Below are 21048 nucleotides of genomic sequence, written 5' to 3'. Positions count from 1 at the left end.
TGTAAAAAACACTGTACTTATCAAGCTATGCAATGATTTTCAGTGATCGCTCACCTCTCTGTAAAAATCTGTTGTAAATGGAAGTAGCAGTTTGAAAATCCTATGTGGAAATATGACAGTTCTCCAGAAGTTACGTGGTGCTTGAATTTTTGCCATTGACTTTAGGGGATTACTCAAGGACTGAAGTGGTATAAAACAGTGCTGTCCGACTTCTGTGGTACCGAGGGCCAGAATTTTTCCGGTCTACATGGTGGAGGGCCGATAATGGAAGCCAGTTTTGACCACTCCCCTTTTTTAAACCACACCCACTTGAAACCACACCCATGTTAGTGGTGGTAGTACAGCAAAAACCTGCCATAATCTGCCTTCCCTGCCCTGCCTGTGTGTGCCATACTCTGCCTGCCCTATGCTGCCTGTGTGTGCCATACTCTGCATGCCCTACCCTGCCTGTGTGGGCCATACTCTGCCTGCCCTATGCTGCCTGTGTGACATACTCTGCCTACCCTACCCTGCCTGTATGTGCCATACTCTGTCTGCCATACTCTACCTGTGTGTGCCATACTCTACCTGCCCTATGCTGCCTGTGTGTGCGCCATACTCTGCCTGCCCTACCCTGCCTGTATGTGCCATACTCTGTTTGCCGTACTCTACCTGTGTGTGCCATACTCTGCCAGCCCTATGCTGCCTGTGTGTGTGCCATACTCTGCCTGCCCTACCCTGCCAGGCAGCATAGGGCAGGTAGAGTATGGCACACACAGGCAGCATACAGTGACACAATGCTGCCACTGCTCCTACAGTCTGCACAATAACTATGTATTAAAAAAAAATTCTAATTTATGGGTCTGAGGTGTGAAAATTTGAACAATGTGGGTGATTAGAGCCTGAGCCTGAGGTGTGAACTCTGCAGGGGGTGAACAATGTAGGGATTAAAAGGTGTGAGCAACACAGGGGATTACATTTTTAAACAATACAGAGGGATTACAGCCTGAATCTGAGGTGAGAACCATTCAGGGGGCCAGTTCTTCACAATACTGATACCATTTAAAGCTTACACAAAGGTAAGCCATCAAAGCAGCCAGACAGGTGGGGGGCCACACAGAGGGGGGTCTGCGGCCCGCGGGCCGCCAGTTGGACAGCACTGTTTTATACTATAAAACAAAGGTGTAATTTAGCATTTGGATAGCACAAAATAACACCACCAGGCATTCCACACTCATACATATCCTTTATATTATAAAAATATGAGTAGCGTATCTAGTTCACACAGTAAACTATACCCAAACAGTTTTTTGTTTGCGTAATGGAAAAAGGTTAAATCCACTTAAAGTCTAAAGCACTGCCATTCTACCTGAATTTCTTTCAGTTTAAAATAAACATTTGTTCATGCAGTAACATGATTCTCTGAAAATAGGCAAAACAATCAACCAACCATGTGCTCTCATGGATTTACTTTTCATCATTTCTTTCTTCTGTAATATCTAGATGCACAGAGCCAGAGCAGCTCCCTGCTATACCTGTTGGTACTTTGCCCAGAAAACCTCTCCAGTTCACTGACAAAGAAAAACGCCTAAGAGATTCCGTTGAAAGATACAAGAACAAACGCTTGGGGTCTCAGGTATCTTTCTATCCACACAGCACAAAAGTGAGATGCAAACATTAACCTGGGCATATTGATACTATTTTAGAAATAATAGAATATGGCTATATATATATCAGTCCAATGATAGGAAATAAAAATAGCTAATTAGAGATTTTTTTTGTCAGCTGAAAATTATTATGCCAAATCATATTTGCCATTTATTGAATTTCGCACAATTTCTTTTCCTGTCATGCCCCCAACAGGAACTTTACATTGCAAACATTTTTTAACTGGATATTCTACAAAACTAATAGCAGCCAATATCCAATTATACATACTTTCAGAGACGTAAATGTTTTAAAAAGGGTTTTACAAAAGACAATTACTGCAAAATAAATTCACCATCCTTCTTCAGCAAGCAACCTATACATATGACTGTTCTGATCTCTCCAAACAGCTAGGGCTATGACTGAATGCGAGAAAGGTTGTGAGACAAATAGCAAAATCCACAATATTGTAAGTTAAATTGTTCTACTTAGTTTGGTTCTCTTTTCAGCCTTGTTTTTTTTCCATGGCATAATTCCTTTTGGCAAGCAGTTGGGCCTATACAGTGGTTGAAAAAAGAAGGGGAATAATGCATGAGATAGAGAGGGTTGCAAGGTATTAATAATGAAGGATAAAAGTTAAGCAAAATAGCAAGCAAGGTAAAACGATAGTAGTGTTCTGCAGGTGCTAGACCACATTTTCTTGCAGCTTGGCGGTGCCATGATGAACATGTTATATTACACCAGAAGGCAAATAAGTTGAGGTAGGTATATGAGCCTGAGATATTGAGAGAAACACTGCTCCACCTGAGCTTTTCTTGTTTCCCTGCCAAAATGTGCTCTACGCAGTTCCTTGCTCTGCCTTCCATCTCATGCAAGATTTCGAGGAGTTAATGCTAAGAGACCACCTAAGAAAGTCCCATTTGTTACATATTGTAAAGAAAAAATACTAAATGAAATGTGAAATCTACAAGATTGCTTAAAAGAAGTAAGACAGCGTTCATTTTAATATTTAGGAATTTATAGGTGCTGGGCTGTCAGCTTTTCTCTCCCTTTGTGTAAAATGCATTGTATATTATTCTAGCAAAGGGAGAAGAAAGTCAAAGAAAACTGTGGTTCTTGTAAACAAAGAAAATCATTACAAGGTGCAGAGAGAAGGTGCACAGTACCTACAAGCTTACTGCCCTTCTGCAGCTCAGGTTACAATAGTAAACAGTGGTACTTAGAGAAAAAAAGGTTGCAGTTTAGCATCAGGTTGGCATATAGGCATTTGATTAATCAGGGGTAGGTAAAATAGATACCCCCAACAGAATTTGCCCCAATTATAGCACACAGTAAACTATTATAGAAAGATCCAGAAAGAATTGTATTAGCCATGTTGGCAAATGTTTTATTAAAAGTAACCAGAAATGCATTCTAAGGCTAAATATGTAAGTGCTGCTGTTTGTTTGCTTGTTAATGTGTGAGTGATGGAAGAAAATCCCCATACCCATTTAACTAAGCAATAAATACACATATGGTCAAGGAGAACCGTGATATCTACTGTTCATTAACACTGGCGAAACCTATTTTCAGGCAGAAAAATCAAATATGTCAAGGTATTATAAATGCTTCTGTAGAAAAATACCCTGTGCAGAACAATAAAACCATTCAGTCTGTCAATGCAGAAAAAAACAGGCCTTTATTTATTAGCCAGCTACAGTAAGACTGGTCCACTGCCAAGTGATTCACATTAAATCATTATAACATTGATGAGGCTTGTAATTTATTTCCTATAACACTGATGTCATTGGCTGTTTATTCTCCCCAAATTAGCCTGGAGGGGAGATTAAATATTTGCTTGGATGTTTACAGCAAAGCACAAAACATTCTCCCTTTTCTTTGCCCTTTAACATCTTATTATTCTCTTCTTTTCACTTACTAACTAAGATTGATTACCTTTTATATAGACACATCATTCTTATACAGTACCTGGAGGAGATTGGTGAGGGTTTCTAGAGGCATAAGCTCTAAAGACCAAATTAGAACACAAGCCAGTAATATGAGCAGCAGGGTTTGTGCATGTGAAGGCTATGCACGTAACTAACAGTTCCTGTTTGACCTCTCGCTCCACTCCAGAATTCTTTCTGCTCCACTGAACACCATCAAAATATCTCTCCCAGCAGGGTGGTCAGTGAAATAAATCAGTGTGGCTCATTAACTTATGAGCAGCAACATAGAAGCCTAAATATCAACACCATTGCCATTGCCTTTGTTTTCCTAAATACTTTATGCTGAAAAGATTTGTAAGGCTCAGCATAGCAGGTCCCAACACCCAAATAGTGAAATGAATGATCACAGTGGGTTCTTGGGCTGATGGAAGCAACGCTGATTTTGACAGTGTTCATACACTACTGGGGTACACTGTAGTGTAACTTATGCGCTCCACTGTCTCTGTGAACTCCTCCCTGTAAATTACATTACCTGAATTCATAATTAATGGAATTCTTAATACTTAAACCATGATAATAGGGACAATAATTGTAGCCTGTAAATTTGTAGTAGTGCTTTACTATGAGAGTCAATATATGTGGTGCTTTGTATGTTTATTCTTAAAGCAAATTATTACTGCTCAGCAGGTTACCTAGGAAGCTGCAGATCCTTTTTGTGTATTCATTTACTCCAATTTCACTATATAAATGAAATCAAAACTGAACAGAACAAACAGGATTCCTGTATTGCTAATGTTTATGTAGTTATCCTGCAACATAGTTATTATTTTCTTTAGTTATAAATTACTAGTTCAGAAATGTGTCTGTGGAATTCCTCTTGGTACTTCAGAATCCCCCCTACACACTCCAAAAACATGCAGGTAGGTTAATTGGCCCCTAATAAAATTGACCATGGTGTTTGCAAGTTTGGTAGAGACCACTGATCGTAAGGTGCACTGTGGCATGGACTGATGTGATTGATGTGCTGTATAATCTCTATAAAATGGAAAGTGCTGAGATATAAACATGACGCTTGCTCTACAATGTGGACGTGAACATTTTCAGTTAGTGCTTGTGTGGTCAGATTGGGCCAGCAGGACATCGGGAAAAAACCTCATGGGCTCTGCTGACCCAGACCTGATCCCCATCTGCCCTGCTCTGTTGCTACCCTGCTTCCCTTTCTCGATTGCGGCAAAAGTAAGTATAAGTCGCACTCGCGGGGGGAGGGGCAGCCCCAATCCCATGGACTGTAATAGAAAATGCCAGATATTGGTAGAATGTCTACTTTGTCCTAAGTCTTAATCTTCTCCCCATGTAAACACATCCACTAAAAGCAAAAGACAAGTATAAGGGCTCATACTCAAAAGCATTTGTTTCTGCTTTCCCCTGTGGTGGCATTTTCCTGTGTTCCACTGCAGGGGAGCACACAAACAAATGCGTTCCATACTTCTGTATGTGCCTGTACTCACACAGGTGCATGGTGCAAACACAAATGGAACGCAGCATGTTGTGTTCCACCTGCGTTTGGCAATTACATGCGCCTTTGTGAGTACAGGCGCATACGGAAGTATGGAATGTGTTCCTTCCTACACCGGCCAGCGGTGGAATGCTGAAGAATGCACCACAGGGGAAAGCAGAAGCAAACAAGCTCCACTAGGTTTTCTTACAAGTGTACTCTGAATCTGTTTTTCAAATAAAAGAGGAGAGAGCTTGCAGAGACCAGGCTAAAGCAGAATATTCATGAGACATTAGTTTTGTAAGGTGCAGATAACCTGTCCCTTGCCTGTCTGCTCTGCAGCCTCTATGTTTTTAAGGCTGCATACCCACAATAGAGTTGATTTAGGTTACAGAGCCTGTCTGCCAGCTCACCTTTTCTATCACAGCACCCAGTTATAATTGGACCTGTTCTTGATGAAGTGTAAGCGGGCTGGGCAGGACTTGGCTGAGCTTATTGCATTCCTGTAAAGTAAACCTCAGCACTGGAGTACCTGAGAGCAAGAAGCAAGATGAGAGTTGCTAATATAATCACAATATTGTTTTGCCTTAAAGTGATACTGACACTTAAAAACTACTCTTCAAAATATTAATGTACATAAAAAGTTACCTATAGGTCTTGTTCACTAATAGGGCCGTTTATGTAAGTAATTTTTATTTGAAGTTCCTAAACCTGACTGTTTTGCCAACCTGAATGTCCCTTCTCATCCTGTCAGTTATAGCTTCTAAGCGTATCTCTTTAAGAGCCCAATTCAGTTTCAATGCAATTCTGGCCTGATTGATTAAATATACTGTCCCCCTGAATAGCCCTTAAGGTTAGCGTGCTTTAGACCTCTCTACTCAGTTTCACAGAAACTTACTAAACAATGGCCAGCTGTTTCTGTTGTCAGCACACGGGCTGTTTTAAAGAGACAGATATCAAGTTTACAAAAGAATGAGACTGTGGACTTAAGGCATGTACTTTTGACACAAGTGTATTGTTATAGTAATCAGATAGCTAGATATTGATTTGTTTCTTTATTTAAAACATCTAATACAAAAAAAGTAATTTTAACAATGCCTTTTTTTCTCCCGCAGAAGTGCAATTTAACTGAGCCTCATTTAGCTGTTCCAGCATTACTAAGCATATCTTCCAAAAAGGTATGAAATCTTTTTTTTTTTTTTATAAATAAAGTGTCATTTAGTTTAAATGGAAGTTTTTTAAATATTTGAGATGTCAAAGGAAAAGACCACTTCTTTAAAAAGCAGATATTAGTTTCTTGAGAAGATCAAAATGAAATGCATCTTGTATTTTAAGTTTAATGGTCCTTTTAAAGAGAATGCACATGCACCCATTGAAATTCCCCTATAAACACATTGCATCCAGACAATTACACTTCCTTTCTTGGTGAGCATTCCTCTTTTCTACACTAATGATTTGCACAATATCAGTGGACTAAATTCAGGAAATATGTTGCACATGGTCTTTTTCCAACAAGAAACCAGGAATAGCTGCAATCAGAGCTAATTTTACATCTTTATTGTTTAAGTAAAACAGATCACAGAATTATTTAAGGGGGATTCTAATCTTCCTGTATAATTACACCACTGCTTGATCTGCTTTGTGTTTGGCTAGATTTTCTGTTTGCACATAATACAAATCTACCCAGATCTAGAGCTATCTAAGCATTTGGCACCAAGGGCTAAAAGGAAGATTGGTGATTATCTTTTTAAAGTGTAACTAGTAATTTAATAAATGGTGTAATAACATTGTTGAAACATTGAGCAGTTGGGCTGCATAGTGATTTAATTCCCATACCTAATGCAGTGGGTTTGTGAGAACCTATTGCAACGCAAGTGTGATCATAGGGAAGAGTGTGGGGCAATTTGTTTAAAGTAAGAGTGTAGGAAAATAGCAATATGTGACAAGAAAATGTAGAAAGTGCATATATTACCGGTGGGTACAGGAACCAGACAATGTGTGATAATGAAGGGTGCAGGGTCTAGGCAGTGATAAGTAGTGCTGAGGGAATTTTTTCACCAGGCATAGATTCGCAGTGAATTGCCGCATTTAGCCATTGGCGAATTGTTACACGAAACTTCAGAGAAAATTCGCCAATGAAAAATTTGTTGCGTTGTGTCAAAATGGGCACGGTCTTGTAAAAAAAGGCGTGATCATGTAAAAACAAAAGCACGGTCGCGTCAAAATGGGTGCGGGCAACAAAAAAAACGTGTGACAAACACATTTTGCAAATTTTTCACCATTTTGCAAATTTTACTGTCATTTCGCAAATTTTTCAGCAAATTGAAAAGGGACAAATGCAGTCATCACTAGTGATAAGACAGAGTGCAGAATAAACCTGTATAAGTGGAATGACATAAAAATAATTAAAAACATGGATTATAATCATAATGTATAATATTGCATAAATATATCACTTGTACTAATATGACCACATTAGTATAGAAATAAACTTTGTCTATAGTTTTCCTTAAAATACAAAAAGTATTTTTTTCCCAAAACGTTCATATTAGCTTTTGTGTCTTCTTTCCCACAATGATATGCTGGTATTTTCCAGCGTGTATAAGGGTATGTGAGAACCACACCTTTGGAATGAAGTAACACATTGCACCATCTAGTGGTGAACTGTGAAAATATTTTGCAAATAAACTGATGGTTTTGTGCCACAAAACAGTTGTTAAGGAACACTCCCCAATGCTTTGTACTATTTATCCCATGACGCAGTGGGCAATGTGAATGTGAGATTAGTGATAAGAAACTTTCTCTTGAAAAATAAAATATCTATTTTTGTATATAACTTTGGTGAAGGCTTAGGGGCAGATTTATCTAAATTCGGATTTGTGTAGTTTTAGAGCTATGTTCTACCATAACTAATTAGAAAAGTGTGAATGGTTCCTTATTTATTAAAAAATGCAACAAAAAAGTGAATACCTCGCATGGTGACTTCTATCTATAAAGAGGATATCATGAAATGAACGTCCGTTTTTTCGAGTTTTAACAATGCTTTTATTTTTGAATATAAACTTTTCATATGAAAGATTCGAGCATTATCGTATCATTTTATAAATACAGCAATGATCGAGTTTAATTTGAATTTATACCATGTCAAGTTTATATGACTTTCAAGCCCAGAAAAAAATGAATTTTAGTAAATGTGTCCCTAAATGTTAAAGCCAAACTAAATCCAAACCCTGAAGATTCAGCTCAATCTGAATCCTACAAAGGGCTTTAAAATATGGAAAAAATTATTTATAAATATATTATTGGAATTTAATTGGAGACGACCTGTCAGAATACGTTTTAGTGTGTTCATTCTTTTTGCATTTATCATTGCACAGGGGATTGAAAAGGGACCTGCTAATCATTTAAAGATGGATGTGCATTTTAAAAAGCATGATTTAGGGATTCTGTAGCGTTAACGTTGGTGGGTGGTGCCCCATTATCCCACTGGGACATGCTAATCTGCTGAAATTCCCTTGAAGATAAACAAAATGTCATAATAAAAGATGTAGTCACCCCCAAATCAATATCACGTTCAATTGTAAAGATGTATTTTCTTTTCCCTGGACAGATGATTAACTCAGATAACAGATAACTGTAGCAGGGGGTAAATGCATTTTATTGTTATATTGTTTTTTAAAGCAGTAAAGAAAACATTGATCATAAAAGATTTATTATAGTAACCTCAAATTTAGCATTTTCCTATGTAGCCTTTAGATATATGTTTCATTATGTACTGAATATGCAACCATTGCAAATATACCCAGCAACAGATGCAAGTTAAATATAACATCCATTTATTCAAATTAAAATAAATGCAAAATACTTTGTATTTTTGATGAACACATTTTTTGGTTCACAGCTGTTAAAGCTGCTTTGAATAAAATAGGACTTATACCACTAGAGATTTTGTCGCATATGTATATCATGATCAGTGCATTCATACAACTTCAGCAGGGAGGAGCCATTGTTGTTGTTGTAGACATAAGTATTTATTTACCGGTATGTAATATAATAAAAAAGTACTAATATTTCTAATATTATCTATAATCTAACTTCTTTAAAAGGGTACAATTAAAGGAACAGTAACACCAAAAAATGAAAGTGTATAAAAGTAACTAAAATATAATGTGCTGCTGCCCTGCACTGGTAAAAGTTGTGTGTTTACTTCAGAAAGTCTACTATAATTTATATAAATAAGCTACTATGTAGCCATGGAGGCAGCCATTCAAAGGAGAAAAGGCACAGGCACATAGCAGATAGCAGATAAAACACTATTGTATTCTACAGAACTTATCTGTTATCTGCTATGTAACCTGTGCCTTTTCTCCTTTTTTCTAGCTTGAATGGCTGCCCCCGTGGCTACACAGCAGCTTATTATATAAATTATAGTAGTGTTACTGTAGCAAACACACCAGTTTTACCAGTGCAGGGCAACAGTGCATTATATTTTTATTACTTTAAAGCTCTTTCATTTTTTAGTGTTACTGTTCCTTTAAGATGAATGCATGCGCTGCCATGATTTTAAAACAAAAAATTCTCTCCCTGAGCCAAATCCTTGCATTGCTTTTGTGGTTAGCACTAAATGACCTCCGCCAAATAGTTTATGTATTGGTAAGCAAGTCCACATCAGCAACTATAGTGTAATAGTCTGGAAATTCAGCTCTTTTAGTTTTAGCCCTATCAACTTCTATATGATAGGTGCCCTGCATGGAAGAATATTTATGTTATTTAATGGTGGCATTAGGCACCTACATGGTTAAGTCGTCTGTTTTGCTGGCTACTATCAGTGAGAAGTAACTCATATAGCCCACCTAGCTTTGAGGTGTATCTTCAGGTTGTCATAGAGCACCCATATGTAATAAACATGCATGAAATAAACGAACAAATCATTATCACTGTCTATCGCACCTTAGTAAACAGACCCCAAATCTTATAATAGATCTCTTTTAAAGGGGATGTTTACCTTTTGCAAAGTCCTGCCATAGTGCTAGAACTTTGCAAAAGAAGAACTTTACTAATTCAATTTTTTTTTAACAATGCTCTCTTTTTATATTATGTAAATGGTTAAAATATCGATTTACCAGATGCTCTAAACGGGGGACTAAAAGAGGGGGTCACCAACCCCCTCACGTTACTACCCACATGCCAAGATCGGCAGATGGGAGTCATCGGAATGCCTGGTGATGCACTATGCATGTGTAATGTGTTCAGTGTAGTAGCTACTACATGACTTTTGATGCACACAAATTTTTTGACGCAACCACAATTTTTTCCATGCCTGGTGAAACAATTAGCTCATCACTACTTCGGTGCTTCCAGCCAATGGGATCAATCTGTGATAGGAATGAAGAGGGACTGCACATGCGCAGTAGAATTTACAGCGCTGCGGAATATGTTGGTGCTTTATAAATAAATGTTAATAATAATAATAGAATTTAGATCCACTCCTGTTTTACTGACACCTTTGATCACCCTGCTGGCAATCTCTGCACCTCCCCCAAAGCACAACTGGGTAAGCAATTTATTTGAATTTATAAAGGAACAACTTTTTTTTTAAATTAATTGCAATGGGAAAAATTCTTCTTCGGCAAAGTCTTACCAGTCTCAGAGGACCGCACAGAAGGTGAACATCCCCTTTAAATGCGTGTGTAAACAAGATGGTCTCCAACTTGAACTCACCAGCCTTACTGGTGGATGATAGTGTCCTCAGAGTGTTGGTAAATATACTTTTTTAAATCCAATCTTTATTTTATTTAAATCAGAAAGGTCTATTCAAAAATGGGTAATAATAGGTAGCTAAACACATTTAAAAGCTGAAGCATTTCAAAGCAAGCAACTCAATCAACATGTTCTTGTTATTTAAAAAAGTTATGTTTAGCCATTTAACAACAAAAAGAAAGAGGATATGTTTAAACAGTTCTTATCATCCCTTCATTTTTTAGCTCTGAATAAAATTCCCCCCTGGATCCTTTCAAGCTGTTAGCAATTACTGTAGGCATCACAAATATGCAGACAATACAGTTTGTTCTTATAGTAACCATGGTAGTTTGATGTTATGTTACTATAATAAATGCTCACTTAAAGGTGTATGGTATGGTCTTCTTGAAAAATGTAATTCCAGGCAGTTGTGATTAAAGTACATACTTAGCTCAGCAGTGGAAATATTGCTAAAAGCTAGCTTTTTGTGGTTAATTTATTTATTTTTGTAAACTGCGTTGTGGAAAGAAATTGTACAACAATTGCTGTGCTATTTGAAAATATAAATCAGCATTTCTTGTTTCCCTGGGGTTTTTATAAAAGGGATCTAGACCCCTAAATGCTTTTCTATAAATATAGAAAATATAATTGTAAGCAACTTTCCAGTTTACATGAATTAAGAATTTTCTGTGGTTTTTACAGATTATTTTTAAATTAAATTGCTATAAGGGCCGTGACAGATGGGGAGATTAGTCGCCCGCGACAAATCTCCCTTGTTGCGGGCGACTAATCTCCCCGATATGCCATCCCACCGGCTTGAATGTAAATCGCTGGTGGGATGGCATATGCGGCGCCGCAATTTACCGAAATCATGGAAGTTTCCTCTCAAGGCAACTTCCGCGAGTCGCAGGTAACTAATCTCCCTGTCTGCCATGGCCCTAAAAGCAGTATCTTTCTGTTTACGTTCTCTGTACCTAAGGTTCTGTCTCCTGAAACAAGGTAGCAGAACCCAAATGATTAACAGAACTGGAAGAGAACTGATTTCTGCTGCACTGCTTCAAGAGTCACAATCAGAGAACAGAAAGAAATGAACAAATACTGCTGCAGGGGGCCCAGTGAATTATGGGAAGAAGGATGATCTTAAAGGACATGTAAACCCCACATGATTTTTTTCTCCTGAGCTCAGCTTTACCATTACAGTGCTCAAACAAAGCAGAACTTTTATACAGTTCTGCCTGTATGAGCTTGTATTCTGGATGAAATGTATGCTGAATAATAGTTTTTGTGTGTGTAGGCTGTTTGCAGATTTAAATGTATCCAATTATGTTTTAGAGGAAAAATAGCCACCGGGTGACAGCTGCTATTTGCTTTAGGAAAATGTGATGGTGCTGGCAAGCGGAAGGGATATATGCAGTACAAATAATGCCATTTGGGTGGGGGAAACGTGCCTAACTGGTATACATTGTAGGCAAATGTAGGCTTTACATGTCCTTTAACTACAATGTTTTTTCCCATTTGGATGCATTGCATTAGGAACCTCTTTGTCCCACCTACTCAAAGTTATGCACTGCAACATTTCAAACCCTATAGCTCTTACAAAGGATCCACTGATCACTGGGGGGTGACCATTTAGTTTTATGGTGCCCCTAATCTTGTCTCTGGCATAGTGGCACCCCTAGTGGAGAGGGAACAGAAGGCCAATTAAGGTAGATGAAGAAAGGACAGTGAGGGGCGCAGAAGAGACAGAAGGATGGGAGAGAATATCAGTTTAGTTGCGGATAAATGGAAGAGAGAAGAGAAAATGAAAACATAAAGAATGAGAATAAATAAGAAGAGTTGATAACTAATAAAAAAACACTGTCCCCCATATGTAATAAAAGGTACTATGCCCAGTAGCAGTAACCCATAGCAACCAATAAGATGTTTGCTTTTAAATAGGTGACCAGTAAATTCTACCTGCTGATTGGTTGCTATAGGTTACTGCTCCTAGGCAAACTTAGTGCCTTTTATTACATAACCCCATTATACTTTAAAGGAGAAAATAGGGATTAAAAAGACATGGAGAAAGTTAGAACAAACTGGTTAAGAGATGAGAAAGACAGAATGAAATTAAAATGTCGGGGGAAAAAAGGGACGTGAAGAGTTCAGAAAAGAGGATGGACTGACAGAAGATTATAGAAATGGTGTTCAGTGTATATATCTGGTTGTGTTGTATGAGCCTGAGCCCAGGCACATTGTGGCACATCAAAGAACATACAGGACTCTAGTATTATCCAGCTTTTGTAAATAGTTACCCTACAAATGAGAAAATATAGTTCCCCTTTCAATGTAATGGTTTACTTCTGTACATCAAATTTTAATTCAATATACCACGTTATTCCAGCCCTGCAGTGTGAAAGAGGCTTTATTTGCCATAAGCAGGACAATCCCACTGAATTGTGTGAACGTTTTACCCTTTTATGCTTTGTGAAACAAACTACTGGACTCTGAATGTAGTGACAGATGCACTCTCAAACAAAATGGTAATTGCAAAGTGTGTTGCTATAGTTACTTGCAATAAATCACAGAGGTGCTATCCTCATTTACGCACTCGCATATAAAGTTACGACGATCCCTTTGTGAGTTTTAGTTGTAAAACTATTTTTATCCTTGTACGTAACTCTTTCGAAACAATGAAATACTATAAAGTTTCAAACATAGCTTAAAGGGTTAATACGAAACTATCTGCTTCCAATGGAAAGCAGTGCTGTTGGTTGAGGTATATGAGAAAAGTTTTGTCAAACTAAAGGTGGCCATACACGCACCGATATTATCGTACGAAACCTCGTTTCGTACGATAATCGGTGCGTGTATGGCATGTCAGCGAGCCGACCGATATCGCAGGAAGCTGCTGAAATCGGTCGGCTCGCCGATCGGCCAAGTTAGAAAATTTTGATCGGGCGCCATAGAAGGCGCCTGACCAAAATTCTCCCTTCAGAGCTGAATCAGCAGAAGGAGGTAGAAATCCTATTGTTTCTACCTCCTTACCTGCCGATTCAGCCCTGAATGGTGTGTGGCGGATCTGACGATGTTTCGTGCGACCGACGGTCGTACGAAACATCGTGAGATCGCCACGTGTATGGCCAGCTTAAGCCATGTATATTCATACAAATGCTAATCATTGATGGCCTTAATTTGTGCCTGGTAATGCCATGTCTCTTTGATCTTGATGCACTGTGTGTGGCTCTAGCTAAAAAAGAAACTTGAAACCATAGTGTCTCCAGTATTGGCATGATAGTATTTGTATTCTGAATAAATATATTAAATCCTATAAGAACTGGTAGGTATGCACTATTAGATTTATTTTTCAAGATGTAAATACAGTGGCTTGCAAAAGTATTCGGCCCCCTTGAACTTTTCCACATTTTGTCACATTACAGCCACAAACATGAATCAATTTTATTGGAATTCCACGTGAAAGACCAAAACAAAGTGGTGTACACGTGAGAAGTGGAACGAAAATCATACATGATTCCAAACATTTTTTACAAATAAATAACTGCAAAGTGGGGTGTGCGTAATTATTCAGCCCCCTTTGGTCTGAGTGCAGTCAGTTGCCCATAGACATTGCCTGATGAGTGCTAATGACTAAATAGAGTGCACCTGTGTGTAATCTAATGTCAGTACAAATACAGCTGCTCTGTGACGGCCTCAGAGGTTGTCTAAGAGAATATTGGGAGCAATAACACCATGAAATCCAAAGAACACACCAGACAGGTCAGGGATAAAGTTATTGAGAAATTTAAAGCAGGCTTAGGCTACAAAAAGATTTCCAAAGCCTTGAACATTCCACGGAGCATTGTTCAAGCCATCATTCAGAAATGGAAGGAGTATGGCACAACTGTAAACCTACCAAGACAAGGCCGTCCACCTAAACTCACAGGCCGAACAAGGAGAGAGCTGATCAGAAATGCAGCCAAGAGGCCCATGGTGACTCTGGACGAGCTGCAGAGATCTACAGCTCAGGTGGGGGAATCTGTCCATAGGACAACTATTAGTCGTGCACTGCACAAAGTTGGCCTTTATGGAAGAGTGGCAAGAAGAAAGCCATTGTTAACAGAAAACCATAAGAAGTCCCGTTTGCAGTTTGCCACAAGCCATGTGGGGGACACAGCAAACATGTGGAAGAAGGTGCTCTGGTCAGATGAGACCAAAATGGAACTTTTTGGCCAAAATGCAAAACGCTATGGGCCCGATTCACTAAAGTGCAATAAAAATTATCGCACGCTTTTTTGCATTAAATTAGTCGCGATAATTAGCGCGCGATTCACCATAGTATTATCGCGTGCGTTAAGTCCCATATCGCATGCGTTATTTGTCGCGTGACCGCATGCGCTACTTTTAACGCATGCGTTAATTTCCACGCTGAAAAGAATCCGATCGCATGATTCACAAACACTTAGGTGCGCTAAATATCGCATTCGGCTATGCGAAAATTAACACCTACTACAGGCAGGCGAAAAATTATAGAAAAGTACAGTAAATGAGTTTTTGGCAATAAAATATGGACTTACAGTGTTATTTATTCAAGTATGTGTCTTTTTACTCAATTTCACTAAAGTCTTGGCATGTATGGAATTTCGCTACTAATATACAGTACTATAGCGGTAAAAATTTAGTCGCCAAAATATACAGTACAATAGTGGTAAATATTTAGTCGCGATATTATACAGTACTATAGCGGTGAATATGTTGTCGCGATAATATACAGTACTATAGCGTTGAATATTTTGTCGCGATAATATACAGTACTGTAGCGGAGAATATTTTGTCGCGCAAAATACATAACTATGTATATTTTGGCGATTTTTTTTTCTCGCAACTTGCGGACATTTTGTGGCAATTTTGTAATCTCGTGACATGCGCGACTTGGGGCCATTTTGTGTCATTGAGCCTGCAGCCACACTACAGAGAGGATCATGCCTGGGGTTTCTTATCTGCTACCAGGGGAGAGGCGCTATATTATCATTAGCATGCTCCTGCGCTTAGGATATGACGACCCGCCGCTGGGGGACTTAGGGGTCCACGAGAGGAAGAGGGCAATCCTGGGCGAGCTAAGAGAAGGTTTGCTCGCCGGGTTTGCCCTTGATGTGGACCTCCACCAGCTCCGGCGTCTGTGGTCTGACCTGAAGCGTAGGAGTTCAGATCTGGTTGCTGAAATTGCGGAAGCTAATTATTGTACTTTATTATGCTTTTACAGTATACATTCAGTAAAAGATTTAGCAAGTAATTTGAACTAAAGGTACAAATGAATTCAAGTTTAAGAAACCTGGAGAGTACACATGTTCTCAGTGAAGCAGTGAAAGTTTGAGACATCACAGCACTACATGTTTCGGCTAACAGCCTTCCTCAGGTGCATACATGAGTGATAATAGCAAACAGAATAAATACCCTACACCCCACCAACAAGTTTCACCAGCTCCACCAGTGTGGCCAGGTGTATAGGTTATCATGGAAAGAAAGTGTACTGCCATCTAGTGGCCTACCCTTAGTTAACACCTTGGAAATAGTGTATCCATTTAGAAATTAGTTACATCATAGCAACATTGTATGCAGTATTTGCAACACTTATAGAAGGGAAAAACTATTTCCTACCAGACAGCAATTTGATAGGGAGATAGTTCTTTTTTCCGGAAAGGAGTCCATTATTCAAAAATTCATTGCTGTAAATGAAAATCATATAATTACAGAAAGCATTTAAAGCTCAAGGCCTCATTCATACCCAGTGGCTCCAGGGTGTCCATTGTGTGTATCCACTTTGCCTCATTTTGTAATAGCAGACGTGTTCTATCTCCACCTCTCCTTGGGACAGTTACATTTTCTAGAACTAAAGGTACAAATGTAAGAAATGTCAGGGATGATGAAAGTAACATTGTAACATAGTAAGTTGGGTTGAAAAAAGACATACGTCCATCACGTGAGGAACTGAAACGTTGCTCACAATAAACCTCTGAATATTATTTCACATCTTTGTGACTCCTTGTGAAAATCCTGTGTGTGCTGTCACCCCATGCCTGTCTAGATTTTGTTTTGCCACAGGCACCCAGGTATTATTGTTCCTTATGGTGTGCAGCTTCCCAGCACTTCCTATTGTATATATATATATACACATCTATTGTCAAATACATATGCATAAATAATTTTAAAGCAGGGGGGAAGCAGCAGGGAGCGGCCCATAGTGTGAGTCATTTGGGGAAGGGCCACGAATGTTTTAGGGGGCCCTAGCTAACAATGTCTGTGTGTCCTTTGTATTGATGTGAGGGTTCACAGGGGGAGGGGCCATTGGGGGCGTGGGAGGAGGGGGGCCCAAAAAATGTTGTTGTGAGGGGCCCCGTTATTTATGATGGTGTATGAATGTATATATATATATATATATATATATATATATATATATTACACAAAATAACATCTTGCAATACTATCTCACAGAACTTCAGCTGGCGCCTCCTCCCCAGGCCCAACCCCAGGCCCTCCAGGCTCCTGTGGCCCAGCAGGCTCCACCGGCCCCTGAGGCCCAAGCACCGGCCCCTGAGGCACCACTAGCCCCCGAGGACCCTCAGGCCCCCGAGGCCCAACCTCCGGCCCCCGAGGCCCATCCACTGGCACCCGAGGCACCACAGTCCCCCAAGGACCCTCAGGCCCCCGAGGCCCATCCACTGGCCCCAGAGGTCCAAGGACAAGCGGCCCAAGAGGCCCATCCACTGGCCCAAGGACAAGCGGCCCCCGAGGCCCTGGACACCCCCCCCCCCTTGATTCCTCCCCCAGTTTCCCCCCAGGCCCTTGAGTTCTCCCCCCAGGCCCCGAACTCCCCCCAGGCCAAGCGCTGGGTGCCAGGTTCTCCTGCGCACGAGGGACCATCAGTGCAGGAGGACCTGGCCAACATCAAGGCCGAGCTGGCCCAGCTCCGGGGGGAAGTGGACAAACTAAAGAGGGACATGCGAGAACTCAAGGGCAGCAAGCCCTAAGTTTTTTTTCCCCCCCCCCCTTTTTTATTTTATTATATTAAGTAAAATAATTTTAGTTTTCTACTTTTGAACTGAGTAATGTCTCATTATTTTTCCTTCCTTGATATGGTATTCTATACTTTCATGTAGTTTCTCCTACACTCTTACATTTATCAGTAACAGCATCAATATGCTATATGGGTTAAATGTTTGCAAATGTTTTCTTCCCAGCTTCCCAGCACTTCGTATTGTGTATATATATATACACATCTATATTCTATTTTCAAATACATAAATAAGTTTAAAGCAGGGGGGAAGCAGCACGAATGCTTTAGGGGGCCCTGGCTAACAATGTCTGTGTGTCCTTTGTATTGATGTGAGGGTTCACAGGGGGAGGGGCCAGTGGGGGTGTGGGGGGCCCAAAAATGTTGTGAGGGGCCCCGTTATTTATGATGGTGTATGAATGTATATATATATATATAATATATTACACAAAATAACATCTTGCAATACTATCTCACAGAACTTCAGCTGGCACCTCCTCCCCAGGCCCAACCCCAGGCCCTCCAGCCTCTACTGGCCCAGCAGGCTCCACCGGCCCCCGAGGCACCACTGGCCTTCTAACCAGGTGTCTCAGAAGTTGGGTACTTGCAGCTAAAGTATCTGGTGTAGACATCATTTGCATGCTGAATGCCAGAACTCACATGAGCAAACAGCGGAACTGACAGCAGACAGACTACAAAAATATTTGGCAAAAGGGTGTCCAAGTTACCGCAAAGCACACACGCAGTTGCATCCATTTTGACTAATCAGGCGAACTTGTTCTGGACACAGCTCACCAGTCATATGCGCACAATTGCATCCAATTGAACACTCACATTGTGCTGGCAATGACACATTGGTTCTGGGGAAAACAGTGCATTGTGGGGGGAAAGTGTAGTGATTGCATCTGAAATTGCACTTTGCTCAGTGTCTGGGCCCTAATGGCCCTAATATAATTCCCTTGGGATCATGCACAATACATAAAACTCTTTAATTAAAGCTATGTATAGAGATCAAGAGGTAATTATTAGGAAAACCAAAGAATAACGATTTTTTTTTTTTTTTTTTTTTAAAAAAAGCAAATGCTTACAAATACAATTAGAGACAAATATATTCACAGTATATTCACATGCTCAATACATAAAATTCTTTATTTAGATAGAGAGAAGTCTAGGGAATAAGAGGTCATTCCTCGGAATTCCACATAAATTCTACATAAATAGGTCATTACATTGTCAGCAGTAAAACATGGTATTCATTGCTAGGACATGCTGTGTTGATAGAAAATATAGTACCTGGGGCAGGGACGGATCTGCAAGTAAAATCCCTGTAAGGGTAAAGACACATACAGTGCTACTAGTCGCAGCTACTTTTTTACGGCTACTAAATGCCAGAAAATACCTTTCCATAGACAATAATGAGACAATTATCAGTAAATAATCGGTCTATTTTTGTAGCCACAACAAGTAGCTGCTACTAGTAGCTCCATGTTTCTTCACCCTAAAGCTTTACAGAACATGCCAGTGCTGTATCAAAGAAAATTAATACTAAAAAAGTTTATATAGAAAATTGCTGTGGACAGGCATGGTGGCTCACAATAGTTGAGGACAATGAAACAAACATGCCCCAAGTCAACGTAAGCAGGGCTTAACCAGGCTGCTGGCAAATTTTGTGATATTCAAGCATTCCAGTATGTGAGAACCTTTCTGTGAATGTATAAGGTATATAAGATATTAGATAATTATGTATAATGTATAAGATGCATCACACCTGACATGACATAGCAGACAAGTAATGATATTTGTATAGTCAGAGAACCATCACTTGATCATCCGTATCTCCTTATAATGAAACCTATATATGCAACATTGTGTTTCTGTATTATCAGAGGAAGGATGAAAGTTCAAGAACAGATATTTTATCTAAAAGGATGGCTGATTCTCAAAAATATAAAGAAAGCAGCCAAAACAGTAAGTATAATGTTATTGGTAATTACATTTTTTTACATATCTAACAGTGATCTGCAGTATGTTTTTTATGTTTTTTTGTCACTTTAAACTAATGGTGGCCTCTCTTAGAAAATAATCCAAACAATGACTACAAAAAATATTACTGGCTGCTTATAAACCCTGAGCACTGTTGATTGTTTTGCTTAAAGGGTTTTTTTAAGTTTTAATTTTTAGTTTGACACAGACATACAAAGTGATATTCTGAGACAATTTGCATTTGAGCTTTATTTTTAATTTGTTTTGGTTATTTTAATTATTTAGCCTTTTTGTCAGCAGAACAGTGGGACTGTTAAGGGCTATGGCACACTAGGAGATTAGTCATCTGCAATAAATCTTCACAATAAATCTTGTATGTCAGTAGATATGGAGGTGAAGAGGAGCCCACAGTTCTGATTGGTCAGGCTGTTGGCCAAAACATAAAGAACAATAGAATGAAGTAATCCATTTTTGTAACCAATCGTATGGTATCTGTCTGTTTGGCTTGTTGGATTTCCGACTGGATACCCTGAGGTCAACCAGTGAATGCCACAAGTTACTACACCTAAGTGTGCTATCAGTTTGCTGTACCATCAAGAGCAGTTTCTGTTGGAACTACTGTGCCCAAAGTACAACTCTCTTTTTACTGTTCAGAATATTATTACAGTATACTAGAGAAGAACAGACTGTTAGATGCTAAAATGTCCCAGTTTTGCAGTTGTGCCCATTTTCTGTCAAAAATATTAAAAGTACAAATAAGATATTGAATTTAAAAGTTTTTCTTTAACAAAATAAACTAGTTAGGTATTTTGTTTTATATTGATGTTAAATTGGCTAAATATTTGGCCAACTTCTCCCAATATTTGGAACAGTGTTCAGGATGCCCTATCTGTAGCTATTTCAGTTTACAAGACAGACTTTCTTTTTCAAAGTTTTGACTTTCCCCAAGGGATATCAAGTCTCTCTGTCAAATTTGCTCCTAAATTTATTGGGTTTCAGCATATGCACTTTGTCTTGTTACCCTCATTTGGGGGTAATATTAAGGCACACGTGATGTAGATCTCCCGGCCTTAGCTCGCTCTTTCAGGTCCAGTCTCTCCTCCTTTAATGAGATGTCTGACCCTGATACCCTGGTTAGCGAGTACAATAGCATACTAGCCTCCACCATTGATTCATTTGCACCCCTTCAGCCTAAGCGCACTCGGGTGCAAAACCCCCGCCCCTGGCTGAATGTGCAGACCAAATTCCTA

The 21048-nt window shown here is 39.3% G+C and overlaps 1 protein-coding gene across 1 annotated transcript in view; it reads left to right on the top strand.

Moving 5' to 3' along the window:
• morc1 (MORC family CW-type zinc finger 1) overlaps positions 1-21048 on the top strand; it is a 108011-nt gene that overhangs the window by 73424 nt on the left and 13539 nt on the right. The window contains exons 19-21 of the mRNA XM_031896211.1: positions 1483-1615; positions 6165-6227; positions 19702-19783. Coding sequence (XP_031752071.1) covers positions 1483-1615; positions 6165-6227; positions 19702-19783 — 278 coding nt within the window. The remainder of the gene's footprint in view (positions 1-1482; positions 1616-6164; positions 6228-19701; positions 19784-21048) is intronic.

The sequence above is a fragment of the Xenopus tropicalis genome, chromosome 2, assembly GCF_000004195.4.
Source record: "Xenopus tropicalis strain Nigerian chromosome 2, UCB_Xtro_10.0, whole genome shotgun sequence".
In the NCBI taxonomy this organism is placed as follows: domain Eukaryota; kingdom Metazoa; phylum Chordata; class Amphibia; order Anura; family Pipidae; genus Xenopus; species Xenopus tropicalis.
Note: the sequence above shows the minus strand (reverse complement) of the source record. Positions and strands in the feature narration are given on the sequence as shown.